At 39.2% G+C, this 17,181-nt stretch overlaps 2 protein-coding genes across 15 annotated transcripts; one reads left to right on the top strand and one right to left on the bottom strand.

The window, feature by feature from the left end:
- The first annotated feature begins 201 nt into the window (after positions 1-201).
- On the top strand, positions 202-2,918 carry fmodb (fibromodulin b). Its single transcript, XM_030734361.1, has 3 exons — positions 202-342; positions 521-1,414; positions 2,384-2,918. The coding sequence occupies exons 2-3, from the start codon at positions 526-528 to the stop codon at positions 2,533-2,535; spliced, it is 1,041 nt and encodes a 346-aa protein (XP_030590221.1). The 5' UTR covers positions 202-342; positions 521-525; the 3' UTR covers positions 2,536-2,918.
- A 915-nt stretch (positions 2,919-3,833) lies between these two features.
- On the bottom strand, positions 3,834-16,432 carry csf1b (colony stimulating factor 1b (macrophage)). 14 transcript variants are annotated; one of them, XM_030733904.1, is made up of 9 exons: positions 16,166-16,432; positions 14,635-14,754; positions 14,497-14,559; positions 14,211-14,381; positions 13,905-14,106; positions 13,677-13,813; positions 4,983-5,026; positions 4,855-4,892; positions 3,838-4,708 (listed from the first exon to the last, which is right to left on the bottom strand). In XM_030733904.1, the coding sequence occupies exons 2-8, from the start codon at positions 14,725-14,727 to the stop codon at positions 4,856-4,858; spliced, it is 747 nt and encodes a 248-aa protein (XP_030589764.1). In that variant the 5' UTR covers positions 14,728-14,754; positions 16,166-16,432; the 3' UTR covers positions 3,838-4,708; position 4,855. The 14 variants fall into 14 exon arrangements, with proteins under 14 accessions (XP_030589768.1, XP_030589766.1, XP_030589754.1 ...); XM_030733900.1 differs by having other exon boundaries at positions 14,635-14,748; positions 16,170-16,432; XM_030733902.1 differs by having other exon boundaries at positions 3,839-4,703; positions 4,855-4,887; positions 16,170-16,432.
- Positions 16,433-17,181: the final 749 nt, after the last annotated feature.

The raw sequence follows: 17,181 nt of genomic DNA, 5'->3' as shown, positions 1-17,181 counted from the left end.
CCCAAACCTTTCCATAACCACCACACCACAACAGTAAACAGCAAGCCAGACAGAATGTTATGGCTGGGCTAATGATAAGGCATGACGCACTAAAGGAAAACAAGGCTATTAAAAAGCAGATGTCCATACTGTTTCACAGATGGTATCGATATTTCCATGGCTGGAGGTCATGTTGATGTGTAAAAGGTGGAAAATGTATGTGCACTAATGAGACGGAGTGGCTGGGGCTACAGGGGCTGCAGCCTGAGAGAGAAGGGATCTGCTGTATACAACAAGATTTTCCACTTATTCTGAGAAAGACGCTGGAAACGTGAGGAGGCACCGTCTTAGATCAGCCAGCTGGTAGGTATTCTGCACCTACTGTACATTTAAAAAGTTGAGCAGAAAGAATGAGATCTACACCAGCATAATTCAGTGTTAGTTGTAAATCAACAATTCTTCAATGATCAGTGCTGTTAGAACTTATTATTACCTATAACTACATGATTTGTCCACATTTTTTTCCCTGGGTTTTTCACAGTGATCATGCGGACAGTGGTGCTGCTCCTCACAGTAGGAATAATGGATTTGAGCACTGGCCAACGCTACAGCCAGATTCAGTGGCTGTCTCATCTGCGCAGGCAGCAGTGGCACGCTGGCTGGCAGCCTGAGGATGTGGATTGCCCTCTGGAGTGTAACTGTCCACCAACCTACCCCACAGCCATGTATTGCCATAGTCGCAACCTTCAGCATGTTCCCTATGTCCCCTCTCATATAAAGTATGTTTACCTGCAGCATAACCAGATCACGAGCATCCAGGATGGGGTGTTTGATAACGCTACCAACTTGGTCTGGATTGTGTTGCTTCACAACAAGCTTAACTCAGACAAGATCAGCAAGAACGTCTTCAGCAAGCTCACAAACTTGGATCGGCTCCTCTTGGATCACAATGACCTCACGCATGTACCTCCTAACTTGCCCAAGTCAATCACAGACCTGCGACTTGGCCACAACAAGATATCAAAACTCCTGTCCAGCTCATTCGAGGGGATGTCCAACCTCACCACCCTTCATCTCCAGGCAAATGACATAGAGGACATTGGAGGTGTGTTCAAGGGAATGAAGTCTCTGACAATGCTGGATATTAGGAAAAACAAGCTAAGGAAAATTCCTAACAACCTTCCTGAGAGCTTGCAACAGCTATACCTGGAATTCAATGATATAGAGACCATTCCAGCAGACTTTCTCACCATGTATCCCAAACTACAGTTTGTCCGCTTGGCTCATAACAAGCTGACTGATAAAGGGCTTCCTTCCAATGTCTTCAATATCAGCACACTGGTTGAACTTGACCTGTCCTTCAACAAACTGGAAAAGGTCCCTGTTGTCAGTATGAACCTGGAGAACCTTTATTTGCAAGGCAATAAGATTAAAGGTATGAGGACTTATATTAGTTTAAATTAGATAATGCCTTGAGATATTTTATGGGTGCAGGAAAAACAGATAAGTTTAAAAAAAAAAAAAAAAGCAAAGAAGAGTAATGTGATTATATACAGTTACAGTGCTGAACTTATTTCCTGAATGTTGCAGGATGTCTTTCTAGAAGATTCAGAAGTCTCTATTAGTTTGGTTCTTTTACTCAGTGAGACATGCTGCCGCTCACTCAGAAAAACGAGTGATAATACACAAATCTTAAATACTTAAATGTAATTTTTAAACACTGGCGGCTTTTGACCATCCTATGTCAAAATATGGTTTGTTAGAAAATAGGTTTTAACATTTATTATAGATACTGGCACATAAATTACGTCAGCATGCCTCCAGTGGTATAATCCTCTCCTATTACTTGCATGACAAGGAATGGAGCAGAGACATGCATTAGTTGTATATTGTTTGTAGCTGTACTATACAAATGTATGGAAATTTATACCTCTAGCTTGTTTGTGTATGTCTATGTAGCTGCATGTATGGCATATCAACTTTCTAAAATCTAAATGCCCATGGCTGATGCAACATTTGGGGTTGGAGCTGTGCATGCAGCAAAGTGAAATTTTCAACCACTAGATGACAGCAAAAGCAGAATTTTCAAACTGTTTACCAGTTATTTAAATGAGTCCCTTGAAGCAGGGGTTTTCCACGAACTCTCTCATTCATGGTACAAACTTTACGAAACACCAAATAATCTCACCATAGAAATCACAACAGAAAACAACAGACAAGAATGGTTAGCTATAGTGGAGACCCCTTTCGGCACAGACATGCTTTTTGGAGTAAGTATCCATGTACTGAAATGCATAGGTATATGTAGCAGTAAGAATTTTTCTTACACTTGCGGTGGAAAGATATAATTTCTTGCCTCACATCTCAGAAAATAACAGTGTAACTTGTCCCTTTCCTCTTTCAGAGTTCTCCCTGAGCAGTTTCTGCAGTGCTGTTGACATGTCAAACTTCTCCAGGCTGAAGATGCTCCGTCTCGATGCTAATGAGATCAGTGCCAAAGACATTCCGGCTGAAGCTGCCTACTGTTTGCGGCATGCTGCCTTTATTGATGTGTAAACCTTCCCAATTTCTCACCCCAACATATCTCTATCTGTAACACTTATCATGCTGCCATCTATCACTGTATTTACCTTATATTATTTACTGCTCTCACCTCATGATTGAAATTATGTTTGTTAATCTTTTTGTATTATTAAAACAATAAAATGAGTCAACAGGAAATACCACAGCTATATATCACATATCCGGGTGGCAGGCATGTGGATGACAAAGAGTGAAGAGTTTTGTTATAACGCATGACATTGTCTCAACAAATTAATCAGGTTCAGTCTTCTGGTAAAATAGTTAGCAATATTAATAACTATTATTATTTTATACATAAATAAGTTCTAGCCAATGACTGCAAGATCTGGTTGTGTCATCTCAGGTATATTGTGAAACTGCCAGTCATCAGAGTGTGATACTGTTTGAATTTTTGCCTCCACTATATGGGTAATGCGATAAAACAGCAGGCCAAGCAGCAATCCATACTCTTTGCAATTTTTTTTTTTTATTTATTTAAAAAAAAAATCAAATTTAACACATAAAGTTGCCAGATGAAATTACTCTATAAATAAACATCTACTTCAAATGAGCTGTGATTATTATGTCTCAGTGATATCTAATTATTTACTTCAGTTCATACAGTTCCTTTTCAGGCTGTTATTAGGCTATTCAGTTTTTAACAAGTTAATTTAGTTTACTCTAATTTGAAGGTAAGAAGCAGAGAGGGTGGTGAAGAGGACTGCCAAAAGGGTTCTCCACTTCTTCTAACTGATCTTTAGCAGTTCCCACATATTTATTGTTGAAGACAACTTGCCTTTTCATCTTCCACAGCTGCCTTTAATCCTTTGCAGAAAGGCACTAAATTGAATTAGAGAAATACTTTACTTGTTTTGTAATGGTGCAATGTCTTGGGATAAAGAATGGATCACTGCCATACAGCAGTGGTTTGCACTCTGATAAGCGGTAGCATGTGAAATTAAGAGTTATAGATCATGTCTTATTGCAGGTTGCAGTTGGTCCTGCAGAGCTGTGTTTTCCCTCTGTTTATGTCTGTTTATGTTTATGTCTCATAAGAAAAACACACACACGCATATGCACAAAAATCCTTTGGCATGATTTACTGATTTGGTCCTCTCTAAGACATATGCAAATGTTTCAGTTTTTGGGGAATCATCTAGTTTTTCTGAAAACCATTAAACTATTTATTAGTACAAATAAAACATTTGGCCTCGCCATCACCAAGTAAATACAAGCAAATACAAGCAAATGACAGCAATAGGTGAATGCGTGAGCACAAACCCTTCCTCCTTTCTCAATATTAGAACTAGCTATTTGTCACTACCATGCAGTAATGATTAAATGTCACACGTGCATATGAATAAACTATATTATTATTATTCCCACTCAATTCTATCACCCCTCTGTGCAGTAAAACACATTTCCTTTGAAGATGCAGCAGTGATATGCATCTATTGGAATCATTTCCTAACTGTTCTGAGTGTAACCAGCAACACATTATTGTACCGAGGTCATATTGAAACTGTTTGTACAGTTTTTAAATAAAATACATCAAGCAAATCCCATTCTTTTAACACAATAACTATTATGTAAAGACTGTGTAGATTGACGAAGCTTTTGCAAGAATAAAAGCATTTCCAACATGTTAAAAAATGCAAAAAAAAGAAAAGGACACTGAAGTGGCTATAAATCCTTTAATGAAAACATTACTTGCTCTTTAGATGTGAATGTACTGTGTTCAGATATGAACTGGACAGCTGGAGAGCTAAATAAATTTTCAGCTGGCTATTGATGGTTAGCTTTTATTATCAATACAGTGATTGAATAAAGTAACGCTAATAAATAAGTTGGAAATATTTGGCAAAAAACATTACAAACAAGATTTAACTAGTAGCAACTGAGAAATAATTCAACATACCTACTGTAAAAATGACTTTTTTTTAGTGAACTTAAAAAGATATCTGCAATGGAAAATGCATAAATATAATATACATACCACATTATTAACAATAAGTTCCATCTTTGTTCTCAGATAAAGCAAAGTTTCTTATCCACAAGGTGTGCATGATACATTACACATATATTGACACAAAAACTCGGGTTCACAAGTGTTCTGCCTGCTGCTGCAGTGATGTGTTCTTTGACTTCCTAGGGAGAGAAATCTGTACTGAAAATACACAGAAATATAAAGATGTGTGTGCGGTCATAATGCTGCACATACTGTTGCTGTGCATACTGCATTTGTTTAACACATTTAAACAGCTCCAGATGTTTGACTGTAAGCACTGCTTTATAGACCAGTAGGATACTCACATTACTGTCCCTCAGTTTCTATGTCCTGCAGGTCTGTGCTTTAACAAGATTCCAGAAGCATGCGTTAGGATTATATCAATAAATATGGAAATGTCTTCTTTTTTTTTTTTAATTCAGTATATTCTCACCTTGTGTTTGTTTGTAATTTTGATCCACGAGGACTGTGAGTTTTCTGTTTTGAAAAGAAAGGAACATTTTAGACACATCCACATTTGACTAAACAAATAAGACAAACGGATGGACTTTCCCTGTCTTTATTGAAAATAATGCTTAATCACTCACATTGTCAGCTTGTAAAACGTGACTATTCCAAAAGGTCCCTTAAGAAAATTAGATGCGTGGGTTGTGGCATGCATAATCGTGTTCATGGGAAATTCTGTTTTTTTGTCAGGAAGGGCTGCAAAATGAATCATCCCTCAATCACAGCAACTTTTACAGAATCTTAGCAGAAGTGTTATAAAGATGCAGTGAGCAAGACTACAGAAGCATCTCTGAAAACTGGATGTTCATCAGTCCACAATAAGAAACCTGTCTACAAACTGAGCAAATTTTGGGCTTTTGTCAATAATGCACAGTGCGATTTTTGGATGAAAAAGGCACTATAGTACACAGCAAAACCTCATCCCAGCTGTGAGACATGGTGGACACACCGCTGCAGTTTGGGGCTGCTTTGCTACCTCAGAGCATTGCAATCATTGAGGGAATAATGCCATGTTGGTACAACCAAACCCAAACAGTTTTTTTTAAAGGAGGAATAAAAAAAGTACACTGCTCAAAAAAATAAAGGGAACACTTAAACAACACAATATAACTCCAAGTAAATAAAACGTCTGTGAAATCAAAGTGTCCACTTAGGAAGCAGGGCAACAACCCAGCAGGAGGACCGCTACCTCCGCCTTTGTGCAAAGAGGAACAGGAGGAGCACTGCCAGAGCCCTGCAAAATGACCTCCAGCAGGCCACAAATGTGCATGTGTCTGCACAAATGGTTAGAAACCGACTCCATGAGGGTGGTATGATGGCCCGACGTCCACAGATGGGGGTTGTGCTCACAGCCCAACACCGTGCAGGACACTTGGCATTTGCCAGAGAACACCAGGATTGGCAAATTCGTCACTGGCGCCCTGTGCTCTTCACAGATGAAAGCAGGTTCACACTGAGCACATGTGACAGACGTGACAGAGTTTGGAGACGCCGTGGAGAGCGATCTGCTGCCTGAAACATTCTTCAGCGTGACCGGTTTGGCAGTGGGTCAGTAATAGTGTGGGGTGGCATTTCTTTGGAGGGCTGCACAGCCCACCATGTGCTTGCCAGAGGTAGCATGACTGCCATTAGGTACCGAGATGAGATCCTCAGACCCCTTGTGAGACCATATGCTAGGTTCCTCCTAATGCAGGACAATGCTAGACCTCATGTGGCTGGAGTGTGTTAGCAGTTCCTGCAAGAAGAAGGCATTGAAGCTATGGACTGGCCCGCCCGTTCCCCAGACCTGAATCTGATTGAGCACATCTGGGACATCATGTCTCGCTCCATCCACCAACGTCACATTGCACCACAGACTGTCCTGGAGTTGGCGGATGCTTTAGTCCAGGTCTGGGAGGAGATCCCTCAGGAGACCATCCGCCACCTCATCAGGAGCATGCGCAGGCATTGTAGGGAGGTCATACAGGCACGTGGAGGCAACACACAATACTGAGCCTCATTTTGATTTGTTTTAAGGACATTACATCAAAGTTGGATCAACCTGTGTTTTTCCACTATAATTTTGTGTGTGACTCCAACTCCAGGCCTCCATTGGTTAATAAATTTGATTTCCATTGATGATTTTTATGTGATTTTGTTGTCAGCACATTCAACTTTGTAAAGAACAAAGTATTCAGTGAGAATATTTCATTCATTTAGATCTAGGATGTGTTATTTGAGTGTTCCCTTTATTTTTTTGAGCAGTGTATTTACTGTTGCCTTAAGTTTCTGAAAAAGCACCAGGCACTGTCTGATGGATGTTGTTGCTGCTAAAGGAGTTTCTACAATTTACTGATTTCCTGCTTTCAGTAAATATTTGTAGGATTCAGATTGTTTTTAGCCTGCACTATGAGTGATTTCTCATTATGTTCAATAAAGACATGAAAAGTAACACTGCTTGCTTGTTATTAGTTTACTTTTAACATAGAGTAAGATCAGACCACGTTTTTTGTGTGTAGCGAATACAGAAATTCCCTTAATTCCAAAGTGTTCATGAGCTTTTTCTGGGAATTAGTGTGAAGCAGTGGTAAGAGTTCAAAGCAGCTCCACTATTTGAACTGGTCTTGTTAGAAGCATGGCCGTAAACACTAACAGAAAAAAGAAAATGCATTTTTGTTTAGCAACCCAAAGTAATAAAACACACCAAGGTTCATGTTAATATGCAAAACAGTTAAGATAAGTTCTCACTTCTTTTTTGCCATGTTTTTCAAGCTTGATCAGAAGTGCTGTTCTAGTTTTGGAGCTCATTTTAAGATGACTGTCCTGGCATGATTTTACACATTTCATTATGGTCCAATCTGACAGGTCAGTACTTCTGACACGAGAAGCCTCACACTTTTTTTTACCAGTTTGTTCAAGGCAAAAATGAAAACTCTTATTTTTAACTAAAATGTATCTTTGCCCCCTAGTGGTTAAACCACTTTTTTTTTGTGCGTCCTTTTCTGAGCCTACTTTATAAAGTGCTTCACATAAACAAAACAACAACTTCATAACAAGTAGATTTTTCTCCAGTAGTGTATTATAATATTTTGCCTATGGATTTAACAAATTTCAAAGTTCTTTCAGTTATGCTGATAGCTTGTTTTATGCCAATAGTCATATGGTAGTGTAGGTGGCATCGTGGCGCACTGCTTAGCACTGTTGCCTCAGACCAAGAATGTCCTGGGTTAAAATATGCCAGATGGCTTGGGCCCTTCTGTGTGCATGCTCTCTCTCTGTGCCCGATTAGGTACTGCAGCTTCCTCCCAGTGTCCAAAAACATATTTGCTAGATTGACTGGTGATTCTTGACTGTAGGTGTGAACGACTGTCTCTATGTCCCAGACTGGTGATCTCCAGGGTGTAACCCCACCTCTCGACCAAATGACAGCTAGGTTAGGATCCAGATCCCTTCCAGCCCCAAATGGTTTGAATTGTGGTAACTTTATCCTCTTTCCTTTAGTAAAGGATGGTTCAAAGTACCTTATGCAAAAAGAAGGCAAGTAAGGAAGCACTGAAGCACCTTTCCTTGACATTTACAAAATTCATCAAGCTCTTTTTGTGGTTAAAACTGAACTTCTTTGCTTTACAGTGCCACTGTCAGTGCTGGTGCTGGTGCTCGCTGTTCACCGAAGCCTCATCAGAAATGGTCTCAATGGAAGGGGGGCTATCAAGAAGCCATTCTTAAGGTAGAGAAACAGGAAGAAAGGTATGAGGTATGCCATATTACACAAGACCTGGACTGAAAATCAGTGTTACAGGTCTTATGAAATGATGAATCCAAATGTAACATTTTTTGATTCAAATTGTCAAAGGAGGTAAGGAGAGAGGTACAAGGAGAGCATCTACAGCCATCTGTAAAACACAGAGGAGGCTCTGTCATAGTTTGAGGTTGCATTTCAGTCAGTGGTGTTGGGGATCTTGCCAAAACTGATGGAAGTACAAACATAGAAAAGCACTGTCAGAGTTTGATTCACTATGCAATACCACCTGGAAAACATCTGAATAGTAGCTGCTTCGCTTTGCAGCATGAAAATAATTCTAAACACACTGCCAATGCAGTTAAAGCATAACTGGATAGAAAAGCACACAGTGGAGCACTATTGGTCATGGATTGGCGTTCGCAGAGTCCAGACCTCAACACTGTTGAAGTGTCAGATCACCTTTGTCATGAGAGCTTTGACATCTCCTTCAAGGAGTCTAGAGAACTATTCCTTAAGACCACAAAGAAATTACAAAAAATCTTGTCTAAGAGCTCAGACGGTGTTGAACAATAAATGTGGTTACACCAAATATTGTCATTCAAGGTTGTTAAAATTGTTCCAACCCTGTTTTTGCCCTATATAATGTATTTCTATGTATGTTTGCACATGTGTCAATAAATTGCTCATCTCCATCCTAGCAAAATATAAAGAAATGGGGGGGTGTAAAGACGTATTGTAATTGTTCTTAAAAATCAAGGAAATATGGTGTTGAACTAGATTCTTAATCTAGATGACATTACCATGACCTACTGTTCTAGTGTGAGGAACCTTGGAGTAGTTTTTGACCAGAATATTTTTTTATTAAATATTTTTTCCTGATGGAATCTTCCTAAGGGATTAATAAAGTTTTATCTAATCTCTAATCTAACCTAAATCTTTAGGATGCCTTCTTTCATCTATATATTTTCAAAATTTTCAAAATTCTTGTTTTAGAGAAAACTAACTAATAAAACAGAAAATCAAGTTACTAAGTTATTTTACTTGCAGACAGGACTATTTTAATCCTTATTAAAATGTCCTTGAAGCTCTCTGAACCTTCAGTTAATCCAGAATTCAGAAGCAAGGCTAGATTATGTTTTTTCCCATGTTAACTTCTCTTTATTGGGTCCCTGTTAAATCCATCCATCCATCCATCCATTCATCCATCCATATTCAATTTACCCAATGTACCTATGAAGCCCGTACAGGCAATAAAGACCCCAGCTGATCAGGAGGTTTAAATCAAAACCCTTTTTGCCGCCCCTTTTAAATCCAGAAATCCTACATATCACATACAAAGTTGAATGATCATGCCCCATCATATCTTAAAGACCTCTTAGCACCCTATTATCCTAATTGAGCACTTTGTTCTCAGAGTACAGTGTGGTTTGTTGCTATACTCTCAAACTATAAGCCAGCATTGGGAATGATCTGATTAATTATTATGGATTATATGCACATAAAGATACAATAATTGCATTTTGACATCTTTTGCATAAAAGCGACAAAGTTGAAACATACCTTACAGAAGAATTGCAATGGTTGAATGTAATTCTGCAAAACACTTGTGGGGGGGGATTCAGTATTTTTTTCTCACTTTGCAAACTTCTGTTATTGGCATTTTCAGATTCTGTCTTACTGCTATAAATCAAAAAACAGCACTGCTTCATGCTTGTCAGCTGAGTAAATTGCTGTCTTTTTACAGCCATCTATCAGGTTTGAGGTCTTTGGGAATGTAATGTTTATATTACTTTCTGTCTCATCCCTGTAGACAAAGCAAAGCTAGAGCCTAGTTCTCAAGTGGTAAGTGGTTGCCCAAGGTGGGTCACAAATCACATTCAACAGAATTGTAGCCAAAATGATCTTTTGAAGTCAAACATATTTTCATTGGATTTTGCTCAACTTGAGGAAGACTGCTGAGTTGATGATTAGAGGTCTTATGGAAGACAGTTTGTTTAGCTTTGGTTGCTAAAAACAGCTGTATGTTTGTCTCCTGTTTGGATCTTTATTAGGCAGCTGCAGGTTTGAATAAAGTAAAACTTTACATCAGAACTGCCATACTTTCAGAAAGGTGTACAGAATGCGCTTGTAATACTGTTTACAGCAAAGTTATAGTTAAGCCATGTGACTCAGCAAGCTACGACAGCCTGTAAAATGCATAAACATCTGACTTTATTTTCATTTAATTTACCTCGACAGTTTTTCTTTTTTTCTAGTAAAACATTATAGAAAAGCTGCATACTATAATTAAACAGTCTGTTGTAAGTACAGTATAAACACCTTTAAAATGTAGCATGGCAATTTATGTTTGCTGATCCGGGGTTTGGGGTGAAAAAAGCCTTTCTGTCCTTCTTTAGGGGGCACACAGCAAAAAGAAAACAAGAAAAAAAAAAAAGAGTGAACAGGGTCAAAACTCCAAAATGTGGTTAGTAGGCTGAAAAACAGCATTCCACAACTGGAACATTGTCCAACACATCCAGCACTTCATTGTGGTTACCCATTATTAATATCTCTGCACTCACCACCAGCCATGCAACATCTCTGATGTTCTGCTGCATATACCTTATCAACACATGCAATTAGCTAAATGAGCCAAACGATCGTTACTTCTTGGAACAGAAGGCGTTCCCACATGCTTTCTCAAGCTGCCTGGTCTCTTTATATCTACACTATAGCGCCAAAAGCATTCACTCACCCATCCAAACGATTTAATTTAAGTGTTCCAATCACTTTCATGGCCACACGTGTATAAAATCAAGCACCTAGGCATGCAGACTGCTTCTGCAAACATTTGTGAAAGAATAAGTCACTCTCAGGAGTTTGGTGAATTCCAGCATTGTATCGGATGAACCTGTGTGCCAGGTCCAGCTGTAAAATTTCCTCGCTACTAAATATTCCACAGTCAATTCTTAGTGGTATCATAACAAAGTGAAAGCAATTGGGAACAATAGCAACTCAGCCACAAAGTGGTAGGCCATGTAAAATCGCAGAGCAGGGTCAGCAGATACTGAGGCAAGTAGGGTGCAGAGGTCTCCAACTTTCTGTAGAGTCAATCACTACAGACCTCCATAGTTCATGTGGCCTTCAGATTAGCTCAAGAATAGTGCGTAGGGAGCTTCATGGAATGGGTTTCCATGGGTGAGCAGCTGCATCCAAGTCTTACATCATTAAGACAATGCAAAGCATTGGTTGCAGTGGTGCAAAGCACACTGCCCCAGGAATCTAGAGCAGGAGAGACATGTTCTATGGAGTGATGAATCACATTTCTCCATCTGGCAATCTGATGGACGAGTCTGAGTTTGGGGGTTGTCAGGAGAATAGTACTTGTCTGACTGCAAATGTAAAGTTTTCTTGAGGGGAGATTATGGTCTGGGGTTGTTTTTCAGGAGTTGGACTCTGCTCCTTAGTTACAGTGAAAAGAACTCTTAATGCTTAAGCATACCAAGACATTTTGGACAGTTGCATGCCCTCAACTTGTGTGAACAGTTTGGGGATGGCCCCTTCCTTTTTCAACATGACTGCACACCCGTGCAAAAACCAAGGTTCATAAAGACATGGATGAGTGAGTTTGGTGTGGAAAAACTTGACTGGCCTGCAGAGACCTGACCTCAACCTCATGGAACACCTTTGGGATGAATTAGAGCAGAGAGCGCAAACCAGGCCTTCTCATCCAACATAAGTCACTGACCTCACAAATGTGCTTCTGGAAGAATGGTCAAAAATTCCCATAAACACACTCCTGAACTTTGTGGAAAGCCTTCCCAGAAGAGCTGAAGCTGTTATAGCTGCAAAGGGTAGACCAATATCATATTAAACCCTATGGATTAAGAATGGGATGTCACGCAAGTTCATATGCGTGTGAAGTTAGATGAGCAAATACTTTTGGCAATATAGTGTCTTTTTTTCTTTTAAATTAACTGCAGCATTCAGTGTCATTTTTGGTGCATATTCCTTATTTGTTTAGCAATTAATGGTCTGTCTTGCTGCCTAGAAATATTAGTGTCTATCTGAAGCTGGATTTAAAATCTATCTTGAAGAAACCAGCTTCTTAGTAATAAAGTAATTGTTGTATTGATAAGAATTACATATGCAAAGAGCTGCTTAATACCATTTGTACGTTTTTTTTTCCCAACTGTTGAGGTCTATTGTGACTATAAAAATTTCAGCAACGATTAATCATATTTAATCTAACACTAAGCAAAAACATTTTTTGTACACTACCATTCCATTCTCTGTACCCGTAAGTACTAATCTTGACAACTGCTGCTGCCTGCAAGAAGCAGACTGCTAGATGATTATGTTTGAGTTCCCCACAGAATCAGTGTAAAACACACACACACACACACACACACACACACACACACACACACACACACACACACACACACACACACACACACACACACACACACACACACACACACACACACACTCACAAGTGTGTTTTGCTATCTTTGTGGGGAATTTCCATTGACTTCCATTCATTTCTACAGCCTAAACCTTACCTTTACCCTTTTCCTAACCCTAACCATCACATACCTAACCCTAACCCTAACCTAAACTCAATTCATACCTTAGCCCTAACTCTGACCCCTGACCCAAAAACAGGGTTTCCCCTTGTGGGGACAAGGTTCCAGTCCCCACAAGGAGCAATTGGTCCCCACAACGTAGTATATGTCAGGAAAATTGTCCCCACAAGGTATTATAAACATACGCACACACACACACACACACACACACACACACACACACACACTGTAAGAAAACTGTAGCGCATGGGTGGGTTAGAGTACTTATTAGCGTATTATTGCTTTCTAGTGTTCTTACGATGCCATTTCACTGCTTTACTTTATTGGATTTCTTTTTTTATTTTACTTTTTCTTTATTAGATTTCTTATTAAACTTCTTTCTTTTTTTTAGTTTTGTGTTTTTAATAGGCTAATCAACCGTTTCCATAATGCAGCTGTTGCATTTTGGGAAATGAATGATGATTAAATCCAGCATTATATTAAGGCCATGATTTAGACTTACTGAATAAAGTCAATATTAATTGTAAGCCTAGCTAGCTGAAGATCAGTGTACACTAATTCATTCAGCATCTCAAGTAATAGCTGATTGCACCAAATACTTTCAAGGGCATAAATACAAAACTGGCATTTCATATGTTTGTCCATGTGCTGCTGCAAAATACACAGTATGTATTAGTGAGGGACGGCTGGTGCTTCTGCAAAAGGGAGTGCCCCAGAGAGCAGAGCTGACTGCCAAGGCCTACTCCACTTCAATATGACTGGAATGCCTGGTTAAACTTTATAAGGGAACATGTGATTTTGGAAATTAAAACAAAAACAGAAGCGCTGATACCTTGTGTGTGATGAGACAGTAGAGAGTAAGAATGAACAGCAGTCCACCACAGACGGATGTGATGATGAAACCCAGCTTGTACAGGTCACTGACTGTTTTTTTCTGAGAGGCCTGCACAGAGTCCTTACCATAACTGTCTGTAGAAAAGGACACATGATCTGTAATCTCAGGGTTTGCAGACGTCTGTGTGTTTCATCACAGAACTGCCCAAAAGCTTGAGATTCTCACCTGTAAAATATTGTGTGAGTGACTCTGTGTATAACTCTGTGGTAGATCCAAAAGTTTCTGCGTATTCGTGCTGACAACTCCAGTCGACCGGTGTATCACTCGTCGTCACCAGCTCCCAGTAAACAGTTAAAACTTCTGAGACTTTCTGTAATGCATCTGAAGGAGACCCACTGTAGAGCATCTCAAAACTCTCTGGTTTGTCCTAAAACAGATTCCAAGAAACACACCTTTAATATATCTTTAAGGTACTTCAGATTTATCCACTCACACTGGACAGTTTCTCATATATCTCAAACTCATGCTCACCTCAACTTCTTCATTAATCTGAGGCACACATTTCTGAGAATAGATGTTGAGGATGAGTGCTCTCAGGGACTGAACATAGCCATCATTGACTGAACCACGAATGTATTTGAAGTGGGTGGTAAGGAGCTCCAGGATCCAGGGTAATGCAGCTTTTACAAAGCAACATTTGCTCTGTTGGAAATCAGAACACAGGGTAATAAACATGTAAGGCACAAAACAGTTAATGAAAGGTCTAAATCAAAAGTGTTTGGGGGGAAAAACAGTTGCATAAAATTATATTACCCACCAAGCTCCTCCGTTCTATAAATGTGTAGTTTATTGAACACCCACTTCTTAACTGATTATCCATCTGCAGAAACAACAACAGGAAGATTTCAGCCTGTGCCATATGGTATAATTGTTTTAATGGCGTTTCAACACCTACCAGTTGCTTAACTGTCAGCAGGTGTTCCCTAGTGATGGAGTGTCTGCATGGACCAGGGACCTCAGCCATAGTCAGAGGGAAGCTCAGGAACATTATCACACACAGACACTTTACCTGCAACTAACACAACTGCATATTATATTCATGAAAACTGCATTAATCCATTAGAAGTACTGTCACTACATTAAAGTAGCCAGCCGTAGTAGACAGTGTGAAAAAAAAAAAAAACTACAATGAAAAATACATTCAAAAAACAACTCAGCCACAACAATATTCCGGGCAGCCTTTCCTTAACATTTCAACATGCAAATGCTCCCCATCCTATAGCGGTCCAATTCAGTGACCCCTCCTATGTTGTGCTAAAGCAAACTTAAGTTGAATTTCTACCTAATTGTGCTATAAAACTTTAACTGTAGTACTTCTTTCCATCCAAAATATCTACATGTGATATAACAATACTTTCTTACCAGCAAACACACTGTGTTTAACAGTTCTACTATGTGAGCTGAATTTTGGTTTGGATAAAATGTAAGGTTTTGGGTAGAGTGTGAGAAGAATGCAAAGTGCTTCTTTGCTGCAACACATCTAGTGAATGATGTTTAACGAAGTGTGGCTTCAGAGGACCGTAGCCTGGTGTTGGATAACTTTGATTTTTGGTCAAATACTGCCCTCTACCATGGAAGCTTAGGCAGGGAGAACAATGTGCTCAGACTACGAACAGTTGATATATGCCTGCTACCAAGCACCTTTTGGCAGCTGTAGCAGTCAAATGGGCTCCAGATGGAATTAATGCTCAGGATTAAAACATGGTGATGAGCACATGTTCTTCACACTGAAGGCAAAATGTTTACACAGAAAGGCATTTGATAGGTACCTCTTAACTCACTTGGCTTCTAAGTTTGATGCAGCTTTTTCAATAAAATAGTCAAAATAGATGAAAGTAAGCTCTGAACTGAAACAATGAAACAAGATTTATTTGTCTCGGGTCAACTTCTGAGATGAATTAAGGCACAAAAGACAATTCTTTGAAAGCCACAGAGACAAATAATCTTTTTTATATTTGGTTTTCTGTTCCTAATATAATTTTGAACTGTGGGATTTTAACTCTTACTCAGTTTCGTGGACTACAAAACATTAAATCCATGAACAGAAAAAAAAATTATTGCCAGGACCAGAAGGAAAGTTTTAAGTTTTACCGTTAATTTAAAGCAACATAGTAAAGCGGGACGCTACATAAGCGTATTAAACACTAACGTGCTGTACTAATAATAGTATTCACTATAAATACTTAATGATAAAATTAATGTTATCAAATAAAACTATTAATGAAACCAGTACTTGACAAATGAAGGAGCACATGATGTAAATGTCATCTATCACATGATTTGTTTTTTCCATGGTGTCCAAGACATCTCTATGTAGGTCAGTAAAATGCATGCTCAAGTGGATCGCTTCATATAGAGACTAAAAAGCATTGCACTCAAGCTACTAGTGGGAGTTTTTTTTGTAATGATTATAGAAATGTTCTCACCTACCTTAGCTTTGCTCTGAATCAGGGTGGACACAAGGATGGTCATCTGGTATGTGTTTGACGATGGAAAACACCAGACTCCTCTGTCAGACACATTGAAGCAAAGAGATCCTTTTGAAATATTCACCTCCACTCCACTGAAAGGAATCTGTTATTAAGTCAATTTGACACTCAGTCATGTGGCGCCGTTCTTTAAAGCATTGCTTGATGTGCTCCTCCTCTACAGTGTGAGTTCAAACTGAGACTGTTTCAGCTGATAGACAACCCTTTTAAAGACCTCCCACCTCACTATGTGAGAACGATACACAGTCCCAGTCTGAAGACAAATGATTTGGGGATTGGCAGTTTTTAACATATTGTTATATAATGCATCTGACAAATGCACTGGCATGTAAATAAATTTTTTAAAAAACAGACAAAGAAACTTCGGTGAACTTGAGGTGGATACTAACATCTGTTCTCATTGAAATGCTTGAAGCGGGCTTGAAAAGCGATTATAGTTTTCCTACAGGCTGTACGTGAGTGGACCCAACTGTAGCCAAACTGAGCAAGAGAATGTTCTCAGCACTGGAGGGGGAATTTCTGACAATCATTTGAGGCAGACGTTTTCGGAGGCAGGTGATGTCTCATGCTGCTTGAGGAATCCAACTCTTTTTCAAAAAAACATCACATTTCTGCAAGCCTGAGTCTGATCTAGGGGAAAAACACATTCACATAAATGCTTTTATGAGCTCTGTTTTGATGGGGGGGGGGACAAAAAAATACTGGCAAGAATTTTATTAACACACACATACTCTTCTCACATTCATACATCTAATGCCATAAACACTTTTCTCTGAGCTTCTTCCTGCTATCAAACTCCAAAATGTACTGTTTTCATTTTTTACAATTCGATCAGCATTAGAAAGAAACTGACTACAAGAGATGCCCCTCCCACTGTCATGGAGGTGGTCCTAGCCTGTTTCAATGAGCAGTTGGCTGAAATGGCAAGGTTGTCCATTAATGCAGCTCACCTG

The sequence above is a fragment of the Archocentrus centrarchus genome, chromosome 7 (assembly GCF_007364275.1).
Source record: "Archocentrus centrarchus isolate MPI-CPG fArcCen1 chromosome 7, fArcCen1, whole genome shotgun sequence".
Taxonomy (NCBI): Eukaryota; Metazoa; Chordata; class Actinopteri; order Cichliformes; family Cichlidae; genus Archocentrus; species Archocentrus centrarchus.
Note: the sequence above shows the minus strand (reverse complement) of the source record. Positions and strands in the feature narration are given on the sequence as shown.